The sequence below is a fragment of the Cygnus atratus genome, chromosome 2, assembly GCF_013377495.2.
Source record: "Cygnus atratus isolate AKBS03 ecotype Queensland, Australia chromosome 2, CAtr_DNAZoo_HiC_assembly, whole genome shotgun sequence".
Taxonomy (NCBI): Eukaryota; Metazoa; Chordata; class Aves; order Anseriformes; family Anatidae; genus Cygnus; species Cygnus atratus.
Genome location: NC_066363.1, coordinates 10,966,468 through 10,989,443, shown reverse-complemented (window position 1 = coordinate 10,989,443; position 22,976 = coordinate 10,966,468). Strand labels below are relative to the sequence as shown.

The 22,976-nt window shown below is 37.6% G+C and overlaps 1 protein-coding gene across 5 annotated transcripts in view; it reads left to right on the top strand.

The window, feature by feature from the left end:
- DIP2C (disco interacting protein 2 homolog C) overlaps positions 1 to 22,976 on the top strand; it is a 316,036-nt gene that overhangs the window by 232,017 nt on the left and 61,043 nt on the right. For all 5 annotated transcript variants that reach the window (XM_035564302.2, XM_035564300.2, XM_035564301.2 and 2 more), the window contains 13 exons: positions 1,891 to 2,014; positions 2,664 to 2,773; positions 4,108 to 4,210; positions 4,589 to 4,653; positions 6,479 to 6,572; positions 6,690 to 6,809; positions 7,614 to 7,728; positions 12,228 to 12,367; positions 13,931 to 14,067; positions 16,317 to 16,525; positions 16,725 to 16,839; positions 21,247 to 21,448; positions 22,824 to 22,933. In XM_035564302.2, coding sequence (XP_035420195.1) covers positions 1,891 to 2,014; positions 2,664 to 2,773; positions 4,108 to 4,210; positions 4,589 to 4,653; positions 6,479 to 6,572; positions 6,690 to 6,809; positions 7,614 to 7,728; positions 12,228 to 12,367; positions 13,931 to 14,067; positions 16,317 to 16,525; positions 16,725 to 16,839; positions 21,247 to 21,448; positions 22,824 to 22,933 — 1,644 coding nt within the window. The remainder of the gene's footprint in view (positions 1 to 1,890; positions 2,015 to 2,663; positions 2,774 to 4,107; positions 4,211 to 4,588; positions 4,654 to 6,478; positions 6,573 to 6,689; positions 6,810 to 7,613; positions 7,729 to 12,227; positions 12,368 to 13,930; positions 14,068 to 16,316; positions 16,526 to 16,724; positions 16,840 to 21,246; positions 21,449 to 22,823; positions 22,934 to 22,976) is intronic.

Sequence of the window (22,976 nt, the reverse complement as noted above, 5' to 3'; positions counted from 1 at the left end):
CCCGCATTGTTTAGTCAGCTATCCAAGTTCTGATAATTGGTGCTATATGCCTATTTTGTGTTGCTATGGAAAACAAATAAGCTTTTGTTTTTCCTCCGATTTCCTTGTTTCTCCACTTTAAATTGCTTTATTTGACTACAAAAAAAATGCATTGAAAATAGTCAGATAAGTTTTCAGGCTCATCATGCAGTTTTGCTTTGAATGAATCAACATATTAAGGCAACTGTTCTGTATTTCTGGTTGCTCCCATGGTTAAGTATGCGTTATGGTTGATTTGAAAGATATTTTAATTCGATCTTTTGAAACTGTAGGCTTTTTTCTCTAGAATCATTGTGTGAAGAAAGGGTTAATTCTTCTGTGTGTATTTATGTCCAGGGCTTTTCTCTGTTGAAGAGCCTAATGGATAGATGTAAAGTTCATGAAAGAATCATGACAAGACACTATAAGTAAAGCAGACATAATGCTGTGGAAGCACAACAGCCCTCAAGGAACAGCTATGGCCTAGACTTGAAAATCATTACATGACTTTTTAGCCTCAATACCCATTTCTTCTTGATGACAGTAAAACGTAGTGTGCTTTCTTTAATGGGCACTTGACTATCTGTAGTGCTCCTGAACTATGTGTACAACTACTCAATGAAATGGTTATTGACAAATCAGATTAGATCAGCATAAACAGTGATACTGTCACCACTGTATGTCCACCATAACATCTCTAAAGTTGAAAGCATTCTCCAAGAGGGAGTATCTATAACCCGTATTATTTCCTAGAATCATCACAGAACCACAGAATTGCAGAATGGTGGAGGCTAGAAGGGACATCTGGATGCCGTTTTATCCAACCCACGTGCTTAAGCAGGGACACCTGGAGCAGCTTACCCACATGAATTTTGAATATCTTCAAAGATGGTGACTCCACCACCTCTCTGGGCAACCTATTTCAGTGCTTAGTTAGCACTCATAGTAAAAAAGTGTTCTTTTATATTCAGAAGGAACCTCCCGTGTTTCAGTTTGTGCCCATTGCCTCTTGTCCTGTCACTGGGCACCACTGAAAAGAGCCTGGCTCCATCTTCTTTACACTCTCCCTTCAGATATTTGTATGCATTGATGAGATCTCCCCGAACCTTTTCTTCTCCGGCCTGAACAGTCCCAGCTCTCTCAGCCTTTCCTCACAGGAGAGATGCTCCAGTCCCTGCATCATCTTTGTGGCCCTTCATTGGACTCTCTCCAGTGTGTCCATGCCTCTCTTGTACTGGTGGGCCCAGAAATGAAAAGTACTCCAGATTTAGCCTCATCAGTGCTGAGTAGAGAGGAAAGATAACTTACCTCATTCTACTGGCAATAGATTGACTAATGCAGCCAAGAATACCATTAAGCCTTCTTTCTCACAAGGGCACGTCGATGACTCATACTCAACTTGGTGTCCACCAGGACCCCCAGGTCCTTTGCTACAAATCTGCTTTCCTGCTGGATGCCCACCCAGCACGTACAAGTGCCTGGGGTTGTTCCTTCCTAGGTGCATGACTTTGCAGTTCTTATTGAATCCCTCGAGGTTCCTACCAGCACGTCAAGGTCCCTCTGGGTGGCAACACAACTCTCGGGTGTATCAGCCACTCTTTCCAGGCTCTCATCATTTCTGAAGAGTTGAGAGAGCAGACACCAACTGATAACTTCAGTTCTCTGTATAATTTATGTTGTTACAGGTGAGAAAATATCTAGGTTGTGGAATTCCTATGTGAATTTACAAATCAGTTTTGCTAATCAGTTAAGTTGTTTCAAGGAAAGAGACTGTATTCCTCGCAAGATGATATGCCAAAGGACAAAAATATTTTTGTTGTGTAGTCACTTCTAACCAACGTTATGTATTGCTTTTATTTTGATGTCTATCAGGATGCAGGAAGTCAACAAATAGGCTTTTTGCTTGGAAGCTGTGGAGTTACTGTGGCCTTGACTAGTGATGCATGCCATAAGGGACTGCCTAAGAGCCCCACAGGGGAGATACCACAGTTTAAAGGTAAGCTGACCCTGGGTTATGGTGGATATCACACATGTAATTTACTATGACACTAGTCATAGTATTTGTTTACTTGTAGTGGGTGAGATTAAATGCTAGATTCAGCTGAGGTGACTCAAGAACCCTGACAGAACAGGTGCCTCGGGAGCAGCCATGGCTATCAGGATGCCGTTGCCCCAGGTGTGTATTACTGGATCACTGTTAGACGTTGCTGCTCCCCACGTCCAGCTGCTTCACGGCCAGCTCAGCTGGGCTACTAAAGTCGTCTTCATTTGCAAACTATGTTAAGCCAACAGATGTTGGACTGTAGTAGATGAGAAGGCTTCAGATGATTCAGTCCTATAGCTAAGAGGTAGGGACAGTAACCTCTGATAGAAGTATGGTAATGAACTATTTGGGTCAATAACAGCTTAAACTTCACAGCCATTTCTTCAGGAATTGGCTGAGAAGGCTTCGGTACTTGATAGCTGTATTCAGAAGGCAGTTTTGGAAAATCTTTTTTCTCACGCTATGCTGAGGTTTAAAAGCAGCAATGTTTAGATAATGGTGACACGGCCATTTGGGAAAAAACTTTGGCAGAAAAGAATTTTGTTGTGTCTTATCCGGCAGAAGCTCAACAAAAACTGTCTTTTCTTTGTGGCTGTATCAGGCTGGCCAAAGCTGCTGTGGTTTGTCACTGAGTCTAAACATCTCTCCAAGCCTCCTCGTGACTGGTTCCCGCATATCAAGGATGCAAACAATGACACTGCTTACATTGAGGTGAGTTAATGAAGATGCATCTTCTCTTTGAATCATTGCACATGGCACTTCTGGATTAGGTAAACATAATTATTCATTTGTTACTCACAGAAGCAAAGAACATCCTGTTTTAGCTTATTAATAAGTAATACTTTCTAATAATTATACTGTATATTGATTTCAGAAAAATTAATGGAATGTTAAATTGTATTTTGGGGGTTTCTAACATTGATGTTTGTATGTCGTCTACATTGCTGCTGCAATATTACATTAAATTTGCCTTGACCAACCTAGGTCTCATTCACAGTGTGGGCTTGCCCACTAGCCTTGAGATGGATAGACAACAAGTTTCACAATGAAGCTTCAGTTCTCATATCACAGCCTTCAGACCCTTTGAAAGAGAAGGAACTTCTTGTTCAAAAGCTTGTCAGTCACTTACTGCTTTGTGAGTCACACTACCCCCAGAAGACCAGCATCAGGAAGGGAAAATTAGCAATGCTGTTAAGTTTAATTTTTCTCTTTTATTATTTTTCCTTTTTTTTTTTCTCCCACTTCTATGTAGACACAAATGCCTTGAATTCAGTGATGCTAGTACTGAATTTAAATGATTATTCAAAGGGAAAAAGTTCGAGTGAATGGAGCAAAGATATTTCCTGTATTTGCACAGTCAGAACACTGGGCTAGAGAACAGAAATAACTCCATTTTCAATCTTGCTGATTATCTTCATCATGGAGAAAGATAAATGTTTAATTTACTGTAATTGCCACTGATAGTTTTCAAACTCTTGCATAAAGTTGCAAAAATTACCGTGATCATCAGCAGTGATCTCCTACCGCTTTTTTATTCTATTTTCTCATGACTCTCATATTCTTGCAGTCAAAGAGCTTGTGTCTTTCAGAGTGTATACATATAGATTATAATAACAGCACCCAGCAGTGGTTCTGCAATCAGCTCTTATCCCATGCCTTCCATGACACAGAAAGGAGAAGTTCAGATTTATTAGTTGGCCTATAAAATCTAACATGTGAACACTGAGCAGACTGAGATAAGTTATTCTCTGCTAAATCTAGCCAGCGCTTTAGTTGTTAACATGGTCAGAATTCTTAGAATTATTTTTTCCACAATGCCTGTATTCAAACAAGAAATGGATTTCTTTTATTGAGCCTCAGAAGCTTCAGCCAAGAAGGGAGATCCCATCTTAAAAAAGCCTCCCGACCTTCTCTGTACTTCTGCCTTCTTAAAATAGTCATTGAATGTGTCCAGCATTCACCTACATAGGAAACACTGTAAACTATCAAATAATGGAAATAGGGCAGCCATTACATATGGACTTTCTCTGCTTGATTCTCTTTAGTACAAAACATGTAAAGATGGAAGTGTGCTTGGGGTGACTGTGACAAGGATTGCGCTGCTGACGCACTGCCAAGCTCTGACCCAGGCATGTGGATACACAGAAGGTATGGAGTACACTTCCCTTGTTTCATCCTTAAAATCAAGTGTGAATTGTAATTTGTTTCTCACCTTGTGCTTCTGTCTCATGTTTTACATAGATCTGTGTTAAAAGCTTCTAGATTAAAAAACTGTGGTGTTTTGTTTTTTTTTCATTGATTTTGGAAAATGCACTTCTAAAATATCTTTATGAGAGGTACCAAAGAGAAGACAAATAATGTCCTAGCCAAAACAAATCCTGCAGTGGAGACTTACTATGAAAGTTAAGCTTTGAGGTCATCAGTCATGTTACGCTGAAGCTTACTCTATTTCCTTCCTTTGAGTGGGGTTTGCCTTGAGTCAATGCCATGTTCTAAAAAGTAAACTGTTTTGTTTTTATTGGACAGCTGAAACAATTGTGAATGTATTAGATTTCAAGAAGGATGTTGGTTTATGGCATGGGATTCTTACAGTAAGTATGGTTTTTATTTTGTGTGAATATTTGAAAATAAACTAACCTAATATGCTTATTACTATTACAAACTGAGATGTCCTACAGTTTCTTCTAATACATTTTTTTCTGCTTGGAAAGCAAAAAATGTATGACTTAAACCCACAGTCCTCTGCTAGTGCTCTTCCCCTTAATGAGCACAGTGAAGATGTCAGAGTTTTTATTCCTCATGTCAAGTACTCTGGAACCATTTGTACTACCTCATCCTGATCTTACAGGTGCATGTTTTTGAGATCAGACTTTGCTTTTCATTTGTTCCTCCTACATTAGTACTTGTCTGTGCAAGAATATGGTCCAATGGCATGTCTATATTGCTACTGACTAGCTTCTCTATCAAAACTTCCACCACCAAGGGCTTTGGCTAACATTAAAACATTTCTGATACTTTAAGTTGCATAAATTGTCTCCTTGCTGTTTGACTGTCTTTGTCAATTGACATAGGAGCCGATTTCTGTATTTTTAAAAATTGCTTCCAAAGGTGCTGTTGCAGTTGGTGTAGGACAAAATGCTATTTGCTGATTAAGAACAGATGACAAGATTTGAAGGGTCACTGTTTGGGAGTCCCAGGATGTACAGATCATACATGTTATGTTTCCCAGGGAGCTGATACACTTTTCCCATTCAATGTTAGACTGCTCCTAGTATCGAAGGGCAGTAACAACACTTCTAAAGCAGGAACAGCCTATTAGTCTTAATGTCCATAAATATCTCATGGTAAAAAACTTTTATCATTGATGTTGAAAGCAAGCATCTAATAGAGCTTTTTTATGCCTTCCTTTGCTATTAACCTTCCTATGAGGTTCATTTTTTTTCTTGACTTGCTTGTAAGTACTTTTCCTGTACCTAAACTTGTGGCAGACTAAATGGAAAACTATCATTTGCGGTTCTGCAACCAATTGGATGACTAACCCAGTGGGACACTTACCTGTGTCAGGAACAACTTTCTTAAACCTAAGTTTTCCAAAACAAATGGTGTATTTAACCCAAGCTGCTTTGTTGCTATCAGGAGATGCTTCTGAATGGTAACAGAAGCAATACAGCACCTCATTTGCAGGCTGTTTTGCTTAGTAGTAACCCGTGAGAAATCGCTAAAGCAATTGACTGCCTGAGACTAGGAGATCTGTTTGCTGTCATTGGCTTCACTCAGCTTCTTTTTTCTAAAAATCCTGCAACTTCTCATAACCTTGTTGAAAGCACTTGAATTGGTCTACCTGAAGCAGGATTAAAAAAAAAAAAAAAGTTCATTTTTTTAATCTATTAAAATAAATTGATCCCTGCTTAATCTATGACTCCAGTTTCTCTGTCTACTCTCTTTTCAATATTTTTTTTTTACCACTACCGTTAGCCACTAGCGTTTTTTCAGTCTTCACAGAGATGGACTTTTTTAGGCAGATATGTTGAGAAAAGAGTCTTCATATGTACTGAAGTGTAGCAGGCCTAGGGATAATACTAACTCACACAGCAAACATGCAGGCATTGTTCATTCTGTAGATGCACATATTTTTTAATGTTTTCTGTTATTTTTCCATTTAAAGTGAATTGCTTAGGAAGAAAACCTGTTTAATTTTTTTTTAGTAGGGCTTAAGTCTAAATCCTTATTCATTAATTAAAACATTAGAAGATGGGCATTCCATTTCATCTTAATGTAGATACCTAAACAAGGAAAGATAAATGCTAGCATTGACAATAAAACAAGCATAGAGAGACTATCATAGATATCCTGTCCATAAAACAATATAATTCCCATTATTGTTGTATAAAACCCATTTATCTTATTTAATTTCAGAGTGTCATGAACATGATGCATGTTATAAGTATTCCATATTCCTTAATGAAAGTGAATCCACTGTCATGGATACAAAAAGTCTGTCAATACAAAGGTAAGGAACAAGAACATTTGAAAGTATGCTTGCAAGTCAAAATCAAAAGAACAAATTGTTGATACAGCTATATAGCTTTCATATGGTGCATTAATAATCTTCCTATTCCTATTGCAGCAAAAGTTGCCTGTGTAAAATCTAGAGATATGCACTGGGCATTGGTGGCACATCGAGATCAAAGAGACATCAACCTTTCCTCTCTGCGTATGCTAATAGTGGCTGATGGTGCAAACCCATGTAAGTGATCCTTCTGCAGTCCAGCAGAGAATAAGGAGTGTTTGCTGTCTTGCATCTAAATTTTCAGTCTTCAACCATCTTAGCTAAAATATTTAACAAAGTATAAGGTTTGTCTACTGCAAACTATTTGATATTTATGGAAACAATAATTAATTTTGGATTTTTTAAATATATTTTTCTTTAGCTAATCCTGAAGCAAACTTGATATTTCACATAACGTAAGTTGCAGTAAATCCAGTTTTGTTTAACATGACAGCCATGCATAAAAAGTGAAGTAAATAGACTTAAGCTGTAGAAAGGATTAGATCATTTCTTCTGAATGATGCAGAATGCAGATGCAGAATTCACATGTAGAATTAACTGAGAATTTTGGGGGAATACTTACACTACTGTAGAGAACCACATCTGGATCACTTCATGACAATTAGTTTTCTAAACTGTTTCTCTGCCTTGTTTAAGATATCGTGATACTAAAATGCTTTGAGTTTCTGAATTAAATATTTAATTTGCCTCATCCTAAAAAGGAAATCCACATTATAAATCTAGCATTAATGGCTTTTCCACATAAGCATAATGAAAGGACTTCATGCTCAGAAATTAATCTTTATATACTGTATATGTATACCAATGTATACACATATATATAGTTGTATCAGGTATGACTTATTTCCTAGTGAACATGGGTCTTTCCTAATTTTTCCCTCCTGAAAACCCTATATATTCAATAGTAAGTTTGCAGTTTGAATAGTGTCACTTCAGAAATCAGATTATTTTTCTCCTCTAATTTTTCTTTTCTTACCCCAGGGTCTATTTCTTCCTGTGATGCATTTCTCAATGTCTTCCAAAGTAAAGGTCTAAGACAGGAGGTCATTTGTCCCTGTGCTAGTTCACCGGAAGCTCTCACTGTGGCTATTCGAAGGTACCATGTTACACTAGTTGAAACAGACCCACTGTACATTATATGTGGTAATTTAAAAAGAAATGCAAAATGTATTCAAGGTTGCATCTCCCAACTTAACTCCTGAATTACATTTTAATCTTCTTTTTTGTTGTCTCCAAAGCTGTCATACAAGAATTTGTAGAGTAATAAATTGACTTCCTAGTTAACACCTAAGTAAAGAGCACTTTATAACATAGTTCCCATTCCTGTAATTTCATTTAGTTTTAAATAGGCTGAAATGCAAAAGCTAATTCTATAAAAAGAAGCGGAAAAATGTCACCATAAAATTAGTTAAAATGTTGGAATTTAAATGGAATTGCTATTAAGGAAAATCATGCTTTAAACTGGCCAGTTTAAAGAGAATTATGGCATTCTGCACGTTGATTTTGGCTAACTGGTGCTTTTTAACCATTTGTATACTCTCAGTAATCATCTGGAAATGCCCTTTGAGTAGGTGGGATTTGTGCCTAGGAATAAAATTGATAAATTCTGATAAATTTATTAAGCCTTATATACAGGAGAGTCCTTATGAAGCAGTCATGATTCTTGAAGTGTTGTAGCACATAGTAAATAGCATAACTTGTCTCTTTTGGCATAATTTTCAGAAGCTGTACCTTGAACAGTAGGCACTTTGTTTTTAAGTTCAGATTTATACAGCCACTTATAATTTTTTTTTCTCATGTTGAAACATGACTGTAAAGGACTGTAATAGTATTAAGTAAAATACTTCCTGCTGCAAAGTTTAAAATACACTGTACAAGTGAAATTCAACTAGATTTTCAATTAGCTTTCCAATAAAATACCACAGGCAGAAAGACACAATGCAAAGACACAATGTGGTTGTCTTTCAGGCACTATGTTATTAAGTTAAAATGTCTGAAATCTGACCATCAGTGATGTATCCTGTCCAGGTTAGTCTTCTTTCCGTAAACTGCATTATCTCAAAGAGTCCTTCATACCTTTGAGGCTCATTCCATGAGCCTTTCCCCTCCATTCAAAGAATTATCCCCAAAAGTAAGCTGTTTTTCTCATGTGTTGGGTTTCTCTGCTGTAGGCTGTGCAGACCTTCACTCCCTCTGACCTTCAAATTAACTGTTTCTGTGAAGTGCAGAGGGGAGGTGGACAGACAGCATACATTGTTCAAGCTGAACTCTGATTAATAGGAGAGAGTTTTCATTTCCTGTATTAGCTCTGGAAAATCTGCCCCAGCTCTCAGGTTTGAAGTGGAAGAACTCACTGCATCTCAACGTGCAGTGGCTGGCTTGCCCTTTCTAGACTTAAACTCTATGCTTATAACCATCTGAAGCACTAGAGATTCATTTTCAAATTAACTAGCATTGAGAGCTTACATAAAAAAATATTATTAGCACATAAAATAGCCGATGATTCAGAAAAAAAAAGCATTATTATCTACAATGCCTCACTATGTAATTACAGAGACGTTCTTATTGCAGCAAATGTTATTGAACACATATCTGCTTTTTTGAAGTCTGTGTAATGGTAGGGTAATACCAGCTGAACTTGGGAGCTGTAGTATTTTTGATTTTATTCAAGCCATCTCCAGCAACAGTACAGTCATTATCATACAAGTTCCAAGGAGTTACAGCTGAAATATATGTTAAAATGACTCCCTACAGAGCACAGATCCAGAGAACTCCCTGTTAATGCTCAGGCTCTTTCAAAATCTATGGTGTATTTTTACTGATCTTCCTGCAAGGAAGTGTAACAAAACTGGTTTTATGTTGAAATATTCTTATAGTTTAGAAAAAAGACAGTCAATATTAGACTAATGGGTAGTTTAACCTTAGAGGTGAATCCTAAGACCGAATACTTAAAGGAATGTCTCATGCAAATAATTCTTTATGGTATTTCCTTTTGGTTTACTGCATATGAATTTGAACCCACTTGCTTAAGTGAGTGCAAAAGTTTAAGTACAAATCTGTTCCCATTTAAGCAAATGACAAAAAGTAGTGGTAGAGTAGATTGTATCTCTAAATGGCAGTGGTAACTGTTCTCAAAATGCTCTACAGTTCCTCAGCATGAACAAATCAGCTTTGAAGTAGATAAGCATTGTCCCTATTGCATGGCTGAGGAAACTAAAGGGATAGGTTTGTCTGGTTTATGCTAAATTTAGTTAGCATGTGAAGTACGTGAGATTATACCTTTGTTTATTTGCTCCCATCTTAATCAAAAATTTATTTTTATTATTATCTGGTACGTAGTCTTATAGAATTCCGAATTCATCATGGGAAATCTTGAATGTGTAAAGAAAAGTTTAAATGTTAACTTTAAAATAAATTAGAAATACATTAGAATGGGTTTATTTGTATCTCATCTCCTTTCCAAGTGATTTCCAAGTCCTTGTGCTCGGCTGAGATACTTCTATTAGGGATGTACCCATATGGATGTCATGGGCAGGACAAAATAAGATCCTATATATTGCAGGATTGTGGCTCACAAGATGCTTCCTAAGAAGCTGCGTGGGTGCAGCTGTGCTGCCAGGCTGCCTAGGTCCCCACCTCACTCCTGCACCTTGGCCCTCTCTATTCCCTTTGGTGTCAGCTAACTTGTGGCCTCCTAGACGAGACTCCAGCACAGTTAACTGGTGACTCTCTCAAGGATCCACCTCAGACTACCAGCATACCAGAAGTAGTATGAAATAACAGTTCTGAAATGCCTGTCCTGTGCTTCTTGTTAACCTGGCAAAGCTGTTACCTTGACCAGGGGCACACCATGTGCCTCTCTACTGAACAGGCCCCAAAACAATCCTAACTGGCCTCGTGCCTCCACTTTCTTTCCCTTGCACACCCTGTCTACGCAGCTGGTGTCTTTCAAAGCTGTGCCCACTCTTTTATTATTTTTTTAGCAGTCTTTAGATGTAATAAGTAATTCAAGAAGATGTGTATGAGGAAAGTACAGGTGGTCTCTTCTCTCAGAAGGTTGTGAGCAGCTGTGTTTGCCTGTAGGAGACGAGCACTCTCTTCATGTTTAAAATGTTCTGAGCAATAAAATGTGTGTTTTGGGGAGCAAGGGTGAGAGGAAGCTGATCAATTAATGTGGCTGAAAGTTCCTTTTACATGATAGGAATGTTATTTATCACAGCTGCTTGTTTACTAGCACTGTTTGTTATGCTCTAATGCATTTTCAAGCGTGCCCACATCCTTCTATGTTGACAGTGTCACTTGAGAATTATGCCTTGTGAAACGTATTAATTGAAATTTATAATGCCGATCACTGCAAGGCTTATGTGCCTTAGCATGGGCTAAGGCCCATCTAATATTTCAAGCACCGTACAGGAGAAATGTCATATAAAAGGACATTATCTGTGAAGAAACAGTTGTATTATGATGGACTAGTTAGGAAAAATACAGAATCTTGCAGTGAATATTGGCTGGCTTATGGATCTTGAAGATAGCTGGAATCTGGCTGCTCTACATGGATTAATTATCCATACCCAAATCAGCATCATGTTAGCCTCCAGTTTGGCATTTTAAAATGCAGGACAGTGTAAGAATCTTTCAAGACATGAAAAGTCTTGACATATTCTTCTGACTTAATAGCTTGTGTAGATCAACATTCGTTTGTTCAATCCAGACTCTATATATGTATGAATGTATTCACTGATACAGCATGGGGTTTTATCTTGAAACAAGTTGACAGACAGCTTGTGCTGATGCTGTGAAATTGTAAAGAACATTGGGAGTGAATTTGAGCAAACTGAGGTGTTACAAAGTGGCTGTATCCACAACATTTTGACCATGGCTGATGAAAGTGTAATTTGTTTTAATTTTCATTGCGTAAGTTAAAGTAGGAATAATTAAATTATATGCGCTAAAATAAAAGCAGTGGAGTCTGTGCAGCTTCTATGGATACTTGGCAGTGAATCTATTAAAACCTTGTTTCTTCTGGTCAGTAATTTTAAGTGCTTAAATATTTGAGTGGAAAATCTCATCTGTGATTTAAACACAGGTAATAAATTTTTAATCTTGGTAATGTTACCACCTTTTACTCTGACTGTTGAACTTGGTTTCCTAATTCTAGGTTGCCCCTAAGTAACATAAAGAGACTTTGTCAAGTTATTTACTAATCATTTCTGAATATTTAGAATGCAGTTTCCCTCCACATCATTTACACTGCCTTTCAGTATTTTTAAAATAAGGCAAAAGCCCTTTACTTAGGTAATCAAGCAATCTTTATAAATCTATCTGAAAATCAAATACAAGCTGTGTTAGGTAAATGTTAAGTGTTACTTTCATCTCTGCAACACCATATATGTGGGTGACTACTGAATGGGAGAGTTGGCAGACATAATTACTCAGAAATGACTGAAAATGGGATTCTGTCAGATCTGCTAGAAAAAAAAAAGAGCAAGATGAAATTTTAAACTCTCAAATAGAGGGGTATTTGCAATATTAGTCCATTAAGTAAATGCTTACATCTGCCTGATAGTGTGGTGATGTTATAAACCATGGTTTCAGGCCAACAGATGACAGCAATCAGCCACCAGGCAGAGGAGTTCTGTCCATGCATGGTCTCACTTATGGAGTGATCCGAGTGGACTCTGAAGAAAAGCTGTCTGTTTTGACTGTCCAGGACGTTGGCTTGGTCATGCCAGGAGGTAAGTACTGAAAGAACTTCCTTTGAATTTTACTATAAATCGATTAATCAATTTAATTGGTTTTCTCTAGAAAGTCATAGAAAGCTTTAGGATTGGACTATGCATATGTGAAAAAAATTTAGTCTAAAAGCATTACCTTACAAAACTTTATGGTTTGGAAACCTCAAGATTTCTTCTCTATAATTACTTCATTGGCTCTCTTTACCTGCATTAGTGGCATGCTTTAAACAACTCCTCAGCACATCAGAATGTCAATTTTTCAACTGTGAGATACAGATATAGAAAATAAGAAAGTTGGAGACTTTATTCTGGAGGCTATAAGTCTGCCCCAAGTGAAACTCTGTGGTAAAAGTTTATATAACCTATGCTAAGGATCAACAATATTGTTATCTGCAGGCTTGCAGAATGTTTTTTCCAAAAATACTGTGCTATCACCCAGTCATCAGAAAGAGGAGGCACGACTGAACAGTTCATGTTGATAGATTCAGACTGAAGCCAGTGCTTCTAAAGATGAAGATAAGATTTTTCATAAGAGCTGTATTTTAAGTTATATGTTATGGAGACTAGAAAAGGGTAGTACTGTAGCTTTTCATAACAGAATGTTTGTTATGCACCAAATAAAACTTAAATTATGCATCTTATAAAATTTCAGTTGAGCAACTTAAAATAAAGATAAGATTGATTGTTGATCATATAAAATATTATTATAGATGTACCATCTTGCACTTCATACTATATTCTGATAGTTTTGAAAAAAGTACACACTCCTGTTTGTCCTAGGAGTGAGAGAAAGGTCTTTCTAGATTCTTTACACTTGTACTTATAAGAGATGCTGCTGATTCATTTCTGGTGTCCTTGTTCATCATATCCTCGGGCCCCGACTGCAAAGTTTACACTTGCTGGACTCCTATTCCAGGAATTGAAGCTGTAGCAGCATACCTGATTTTTATTCACATGGCTCACACACAAAATGTTTCTTCCTCAGATCAGTCCTTTCTAATCCTTCCTGTTTAGCTTCTACTGTCTCCACAGTCCTGTAAGTGAGAGGGAGTCTGAGCTCTGATAAATTCTTAGCAAAGCAACTGTGTTAGTCTGCTAGAATGTCTTGATCTTTCATATGGTGTTACTTGCTACTTAGTGAGAGGTGGATTTCCTGCTCGCCTGCCTCTCTAGCAATATGTTTATTATCAAGAACACCATTAAGATATTTCATTTTGCTCTGACTGCAGCAGATCTGGCCTTCAGTAGGCAAAACTGGGAACACAGTAACACCACAAAAATATTACAAGTCAGCTGAGATTTTAGATACAAAAAGATTAGGTTTTGTTTTCAATTTAAAGACTTAGTTTATGTACAGATTTTTGCAATCTTTTTGTAAATATTATATATATAATGTAAATAACATTTTTAATGTTGAGCACCTAAGGGTTTGAGAAGCAGATTGTTGATTAGTGTCTACATGTAATTTATTTATGTCAACTCCACCGTGGTGTTTCTTCCAGAATTTGTATTATCCTATAGTTAGTTTTGTAATATTTTTAAAGTCCTTTGTTCTTCCCTTAGCTATAATGTGTTCAGTGAAGCCAGATGGAATTCCACAGCTCTGTAAAACAGATGAAATAGGAGAACTATGTGTATGTGCTATTGCAACGGGTACATCATATTACGGACTCTCGGGCATGACCAAAAATACTTTTGAGGTAAGCTGACAAAAAATGCTATGGAAAATGTTATGTAAAATACTTCCTTTTTAACTTTTTCAGGATAATATTTCACATAGAATATTGACAGTAACAGTATTAGAATATCAGCAATAATCGGTGCTTTTGTGGCTTGGGACCTTAGGTACTTTAGCCAGACAATCCTCACCGAAGCCCATTTCATTAAGTGCAATAACAGATCATTATGTGGGTTTAGTTCTGGCTCTGAAGAGCTTTTACTATAATTTTGAAAGAAGATACCAGTGGCTGAACCAGTCAGAGGGAAAGCAGGAAGAAAGAAAAAGTTCAAAAGGTGATAATGTACGAGTATATGAACTAGCTACATGCAGAATTTGATTGTTGCAAACAGTGGGAAAGCTGCTGTGCATCTTTTAAAAGAAGTTTCCAACATTTCCACAGCACAGCCAGCATTAAAGTCTTGCGTTTATACAGAAACCTGACAGACATAGTCTTCAAGAGCTATCTGAATAGCAAAGATACCTTTTCCGAGTTATCCTCCCACCCTCGCTTTTATTTGAATTGCTTTAGGTGAAAGCTTTTCTGCTTTGTGGAATTTGTTTTCCAGTATGTTTCAGCTCCAGTGTAGACTGCTGTATTGATAGCTCTGTTGTACCTGCTCACTTGTTATCATTAATTTCTGTTGAAGCCAGTATGAAATGGTGGACAAATCCGAGAAATACTGAAAATATTTAGCCGAGATTTCTGTTCAAGTTCTGATCCTTTTCTCTTTAAATATTTGAGGAAGAGCTAAGAAAAGTGCATTTACACTTCCCTTATCAAATATTCTTACCATATTTTATAGGCTACACGTAGCTAATACTTCCTGCAAAATGGGTTCAGCTTTCATTATACAGATCTCAATGTTGTAAACACTATACATGAAATAATTAATGGATACTGGTAGATACATTTCTCCATCATGCTACTGATGCCAGGAATCCCACTGTGCTATTGTGATCTGAATTTTATAGATCACTGATTACTGTGCTACTAAAAAAAATAGCAGTAGCTATTGTGAAAGATAATCCCAGATTTGACATATTTCAAGCTAGAAAGGTGCTTATGTTCAATTTGAAGTACTTGCTGTAATTGTAAAATCATTCATAATTTGTAACTGAATCTGCAGTTTAGCAGCACGTTCAGAGTTATTCCTAATGGCAAATACATTGCCACTGAGTCAGCAGGATCATTCATTTTTACGTTAAGCATGTTTTTAAGAACCCTCTTCATGAGGGACTCTCTTCTATTTTAGTGTGTTATTCATGCTGCTGGTAATAGAGTCAGAGTTTTGTGTTGCTGAGATGAATTATGGCTGGGATGTATAAGTATTAAATCTGTTCAATAGGAGTCACCCATGAGCATCTGGCAGCAGAATTTGACTTTTCTTTTTGAAGGGCACTATACAGCCATGGTCTTCCACTTGCCATTATATTAAATAACTTGCATTTAAGCTATTTCAGTTTAAGAGACAGTAGGAAAGTGTGCTTGTGTCAGAATGTGATTCAAAGCAGTTCACGTGCCAGAAGGATAACACTGGGCTGAGCGGGGTAAGGGAAGCAGAATAAATTGACCTGAGTAGAAATCTATCCTGTGGAAGTCATGTATGCATCTGGTGTTCAAACATTTAGAGAGTCTTTGTGTAGGACTGTATTGTCGCTTTTAGACATACTACATAAGGCATTAACACGGGTATTGTGAGCACTTAATTGAACATAGATAAAAATATGGTCAGTTGTAAGAGTCATTAAGGTACAATACCCTAGAATAGCTTTACTTCTAGCCTGTTTATTTCTCTATAGTATAATGAAATTGAGCATGAAATACTGAAAAGGACCTGAACTGTAATGTTTACAATTTAATCACCAAAGTACCCTGTACGTAGCAACTCGGATTATTTTAGCTCAGCAAAACATGAAGTTATTTTATTCAATACTGTCTATGTTGATTTTTTTTATTTTTCAGGTCAGAAATGATTTACAAAGCCATAGTTAGGGAAAATGTGTTTGGTAGGCAGAACGAGATTGAACTTGATGAACCTCAGGTACTGAAAATTATACACATAGCCTAGGAGTTTCTCAATGCTCCCTTTATGGTCAGTGAAGTAAAGAGCATCACCAGAGACCTATTCACTTAATTCCAGAAGAGCCATCTGAAAGGCCATCCTTGAAATATTTAACAGTATCATCTCAGTGTACAGCACTGAAGACCTGTGTTTCCCTGTCTTACAGGTGTTTCCGATGACCAGTTCTGGTGGCCCTATCACTGAATATCCTTTTATAAGGACTGGACTCCTAGGCTTTATAGGACCAGGTGGACTCGTCTTTGTTATCGGCAAAATGGATGGTTTGATGGTTGTCAGTGGAAGAAGACATAATGCTGATGACATTGTAGCAACAGCGCTGGCAGTGGAACCAATGAAGTTTGTCTACAGGGGCAGGTTTGGACCCTTCTTTTCTTATACTGAGTAGAAATCCTTATTTTGTTTAGACCAGGGGTAAGTGACCCAAAATGCTTTCAGAAGGCAGCATGGAAGTAATGAATAGCAAAATCATGGTTACAGAGGGTTAACTTAGAAGACAGGATCATGTTTTTGCCTGTCCTAGCACTAAATACTCTTCTTTCCTTCTCTTCTATAGAATAGCAGTGTTTTCAGTGAGCGTGCTGCATGATGAAAGGATAGTTATTGTTGCTGAGCAAAGGCCAGATTCCACAGAGGAAGACAGTTTTCAGTGGATGAGTAGAGTTCTCCAGGTAATGCTTTTTATGTACATTTAGAAGCTGGTTTTCCTGCTTTATATATATATATATTTATTAATCCTTTAGACCCCCTAAGTAATCTAACATTTGTATTTGAGTATTTGTAAGTACAGTTTCAGTCACACCTCCACCTACCTAATGAGCACAAAATTAGCTTCTTCTGAGTAGGCCACCCGTATCCAGAGAGTGATCCCTTCCCTATCCAAAATGCTGTAAGAAAACAGGGATGAAATGAGGCAATAGTAAGAAGAGAGGAGCGTATGGTCATAAGCATACAGTCATTCATTACTTCAAAAGGGTAATGAATGAATGCATATACTGTTACTGTGAAATGCTACCAAAGTCTCTTCCTAAACAGTTACTGGCACTGGCATGGAGTTGACCTCATCAAAAGCAGACATACGTATCTGAGTTAGATCTCTAGATTTCTTTTTAATCAATGGGAGAGAATGAGGTGTGTTCTAGTGCACTGTGGTGATACCTAAAGTAAACTGAATGAAACACAGCCTAAAAATACCTATTTCTCTCCACTGAAATAACGGGAAGGGATTGATTAGCTCAGATGTAGGCATCTATGGTAAGGTTATCTGCATAGAGGACACCTATTGCAAGGAATCCCATTCCAGCTGTCTGGTGGATCACGCAAGGCACATACCACCATGATGAAATCCACCTTGGTGGGTTTGTTGACACTGACCAGAAGACAGAAGCCACTGTATGCTAAAAAATTCTTCCTACGTGTAGCAGTCCAAGTTAAGACAAATATCATTATCATACTCAAAGGTTTTTCAGTGTGAATATCCACACAATAAAAGTCAGATACTTCAGGTAGAAGTCATTTCCCATCACCATGGCTAAGCCAATTCTCACTCAACAGTAATAGTTTAGCAGAGATGTAGTAAAATGAAGTCAGTCTGTTGCTACCTTTCTATGGCTGGGCACCTGTTAACTTCCATTTCCCTTGCTTACCCCTCTTTCTGTCCTTCCTCAAGGTTCCTTCTCAAGTAAATATATTACAAATACATTTTACCCAAGCTTTACCCAAGAGCTAAAGAACTCCCACACAGTTCAGAGAAGGTATTTTTATTCAGTATTGCCTTGTGCTGAGTAAGAAAGGGAATCTTTTCCGTATCCTTAAAGAAACTGAACAAATAAGCTTTCATCCATCTCAAGACATATTTGTATACTCTCTTGGTTTAGAAGATAGCTACTTTTTATACAGTTAGAAGCATCTCATCTTCACAATTAACCTAAATTGTTATAAAGAAAAGCTAGAACATCTAGCTTGTCCATCACACAGAAAACCATTGAAGCACACAATATAGGTTTTGGATTGTCCATGCTTTGAAAATATTTATCAAGAAACAAGCTCCTGAAGAAGAGATTGGAGTTCTGGACTTAGATTTCTCCTGGTTTTTCAGCTGCGCATTTTTGTGACTTCCACAGAAGTCATTCATACACCATTATAGCCAGTAGAACTCGGTACTCAGACTCTGTGGGAGTCCTGTGTCAAGTTGCTCCTGCCAAAAGGCAATTCTTATTATTCTGACTATAAGCAAGTCACCACAGTGTCTAGGAATGGTGGGCCATTCATTAAAGTACACGTATGTGTGGCTGCTTTCATCACCCATGCATGAAGTCTGCAACTCTAGCACGTGTCACTATGTGAACGAGATGTTTCTGGTTCCACTTCAGCTGAGAGCTGAGATGGAGAACAGAAGCCAGGAACATGCAGGATGCGTTGTGCCTGCTTCCCAATCAGAGTTTCAATGACAGATGTCAGGAAGTGGTAACCAAGTGTATCTGAATCATCTGCTAGGGAAGAGCAACATAACAATATCACACTTGTGTCATGACTCTCAGAGATACTCTTGATAACAAACTGTAACAAATCGTTCCTCATTTCTCCTGATGCTTGTGAGACTCCCTCCATGTGCTGCCCTCTGCCAGTCCTTCTGTACACCACCTGGCTTGCTGTGTTTCTACTTCTCTTCCCTGTATCTATTTTCAGGACTTCTTTCCAGTGGGTTGTACCTTCTTCTCACTCTCCCCAATCCTTCCAGCTCCTCAGCAAAAGGGCTGAAGGACAATAGAGCTGCTGTATGTACAAGACTGTTGGGCTGTGTCTGTGGTTTTTAGCAGAGGCATGGTTGGGAGGGATTTGTCAGGCTGAATACAGAGTGTCTTGAGAGTAGTGAAATAGGAAGATATGTTAGTGACAGTGCAAGCAAAGGTCCCAGGTCCCCTGAGTTTAGTCAGATAAATCCTAGATACTCATTCATCTCCCAAGGCTGCTTTAAACAGATCTGACCCTTCAGGCAGAGATATAGTTCCTGTTCCTGGCAGATTGGATGTTGGTTTTACCAGTGCCAGCACACTTGGCAGGACTTGACAAGACTAGGCAAAGCTAGGAGATCTACTGCAGAACCAGGGGGTGTCTGCTAGGAGAATTTTGTCAGAATAGGATGTTTTCTTGTCTTGAACAATGTAGCAGGTCTGGGCTCTGTGCAAGTTCTGGTTTTCTCAATGAAACAGAGGAATGAAGATTTCAGGTACTCTGTTTACTGGCTAGATTATGTCTTTGAAAAACCATGCCATCTCAAAACCATCTCTTCAAAAGGCATAAATGCCAGCAGTATTAAAAGTTGACTGGTACCCTTCTCTCAGAATGTCAAGGTTTAGTTCATCAGTGTTCATCCTTGTGAAACAAAGTCATTCACCTGCTTCAGCAATGTGCCGAATTCCAAAATGGGAAAGGTAACGATTTTGAATGGTCCATGACATTTTATCAGGCATTGTGCCACAGAGGTATCTATCAAAGAAGACAGTTTGGAAGTCACTCATATATAACAGCCTATATAACAGCCCTAATCCCACCAGAGATGGGCATTGCTCTCCATTCACGTTTAGGAGCCACTGTGATATGTTTCAATAAGAGTGGTTACTTACACTGTAACAGTTTTTCTTCAAGCTGATGTTAGGTGAGGATCCCATGATTTATCACTACTTTTCAGAAACCTACAAATAACATTATCATTATGAGGTCTGACACTTCATTTTTCTGCCAGAAACATGAGACATTGGTTGTAGGCTGTCACGCATATCCAGCTATTGCTGGTCTTTAATGTAGGGTGTAAAAAGACCAGCAGTGAGGTCTTCTAGTAGTGCCATGCAATTTACCGCTACTTAAACTGCAAAATTTGTGAAACAACTTACTGCTTTATTATTCTTTCTTACCAAATTTTACAATCAAACGGAAAAAATGAAGCAAACAGAAGTCGAAAGACAAATATTATTTAGAATTTCTGTAGAAGTAACCGGTAATTTATTGGTCTACACTTAAGTACATAATTATAAATAATTTGTTTCTTGGAATATAGATTGTGTCTTCGAAACAACAAATGTATGCATATACTTTTCTCATGGTTAAAAATTAAAATGCAAGTTAAGTAAATTATATTTTTAACATTTGACTTCTCATTAGAGATGCCGTCTGTAATTTGTTTCTCAGTCTGCTTGGATGTCTTAAAGTTGTTTTTCTAACTCACTTACTGCAAATTTTTGCAAGGAAAATAACCAGTTAAAATGTGTATGGAATTAAAATCTAAGTGCATATATATTCATGTTTATCTAAATAAATTACATAGATACTGAACTTACTGCTTTTTTGGAAAGTGATGCAGTTGATTCCACTAACAGACAATGAACAGGGTTACTGTATGATTCAAAAATCCTTATTTTTCGGGTCTGCATTCAACAGATTTTTTTCAAGTCAGTACTTTTGTAGTTTTCCCTTAGATTGTATCTGTTCTCATTCCTATCTGAGGATCTTATACACAGTAATCAGGGAACAAAACAGCTTTGAACTTAAAAAAAAAAACAAAAACAAACAAACAAACAAAAAAAACATAAGCTACGTACATCAGTAGCTGTACTGTGATATACATGCAGCATTTAAAATTTTTCTTTGCTCTGCAAGGTGGACTGGAAGTTGATAGGAATCCTTTGAACTTTAATTCGGAGAAGTATGCAGGTTAAAGATCAGTTTCACATGAGCTCCCAGACCATCTTAGTAACAAATGTCTATGATACTTACTACTATCATGTACCTAAAGAATGCCTGTTTAGCATTTGTTAATAGATTTCCACGTATATATCACGAGGTTTTTGTTTGCCTTTTTTTTTTTTCTTATCTTCTGGGATGAGTGTAACAACATCAATGTTAAATTTCTATCCACCTGTTCCCAATGAAAAGAACCTCCTTATCACAGGCATTGCTGAAGTGTCTTTCTACTGCCAGTTAATTATTAGGGTTGTTTTATGCAGCAATTCAGAATAATGTGTTTATTATGATGATGAAAAATTAGCCTTTCATTAAAATCGACTTCCTGCTTTTTTTAGGCTATTGACAGTATTCATCAAGTGGGAGTCTACTGCTTAGCACTGGTACCAGCAAACACGCTTCCTAAGACACCGCTGGGAGGAATACACCTGTCAGAAACCAAACAGCTTTTCTTGGAAGGATCGCTGCATCCTTGTAATGTGCTAATGTGTCCCCACACATGCGTAACAAACCTGCCTAAACCAAGGCAAAAACAACCAGGTAAGATGAGTGAGTGCAAAAGGACAGTGACTTAACACTGTGTGTTCATGGCACTGTACAGAGTAAAATCAAGTAACCGTTAATGCAGGTGAGAATCAGCTCCATCAGCTGTTCATGTTAAATATTATAGGAGTTTTAAGGACATGATCCCTTCTGGTGGAAGGTAGGAGGAGTATCTTCACAAGGAAAACTGCTCTAAAATGCTTGCTCACTAGTAAAGATGAAGAACTTTTTATTGCTCTAAAACGCACAAACTGAAGTTCCTTGCAAATTTCTGGTCAGTCGTGTTTAAAGTGCATGGACTGAGACTCAAGCAGAAAGAGAAAATCTTGGCTTATTTGGAGGCTGAATTTGTAAAATGGAAGTAAAGAGGTAGAAGACCATTGACATTAAATGACAGTGTTGGAAGAAAAGCAAATGGTTAAAAACTGATTATGAATAAATTCAAACCAAGAATTTTTTTACCTGAGGAGGGAGGTTCTGGATTTTTCATACATATTTGAGGGGAAAACTAAACTAGTTTTAAGATGGTTCTTTAACAGTTCTCCTGCATTTTATGAAGAATATCATATGAAAAGGTACAGCGAGGCACGGACTCAAGAGACCAAGAAGGGTTCTGTAGCCTGCTGTAGTACCATCTCTGGTTGCTCATGCCCAGTGAACAAGAACCTGCTTTTTTTTTTTTTTACATTGCATTTTTTTTACTTTGAATCCAATTGCAGATTTTAGTACAGAGATTAATTTCAAAGATTTCTCTATCTGTATTTTTCCCTAATGGCAATCAACAAAACATCAATGGAATCCACCTCATGGAGAAGTGTCAGTCTTGACATCTACCTTTCTTCTGAATTTACATTACCTTCAGTTTCTACTGTGTGTTAAGGGTTCTGCATATATTTTGTCATATGCACCATCTGCCTTCCTAATTCTTGTCACTTCATGTCTGTAGTGCTTACAGAATTGCTAACACAGATGCAACTTAGCCCTGGGAACAGAAGAGAGTAATAGGAACCCCATCCCTGAAGGCTGGACACATCTCATCTAGGAATGAACATGCCTAAATTAGGAGATGAATTTTCATAGGAATCCTCACATCAGGACAGACAAAATGTGTCTCTGACCCTAGAAAGCCCATGCTAAACAGGCTGCTTAGTTAAATATGTAGTTAAGATGAGATGAATCCAGGCCTATGTATCCTTCAGCTACTTCTGGTCCATCAACCAAAGTTTGTGTCAACAGAGATGTGCTCAAGGTTTTGTGTTGTAGCAAATGATATCAATGAGGAAAATTTGTGATTCAAAAGGAAATGCAAATAATTTTCATTCACAAGCAAATAATTCATTATTGCATTTAACACATTTCTGATTTATTCTAGAAATTGGCCCTGCCTCTGTGATGGTGGGGAACTTGGTCTCTGGAAAAAGAATTGCACAGGCCAGTGGTAGAGATTTGGGGCAAATAGAAGATAATGATCAAGCCAGAAAGGTGAGTTAAGCTTTTCTGATATGGCTTATATTTAGCTAGCTAG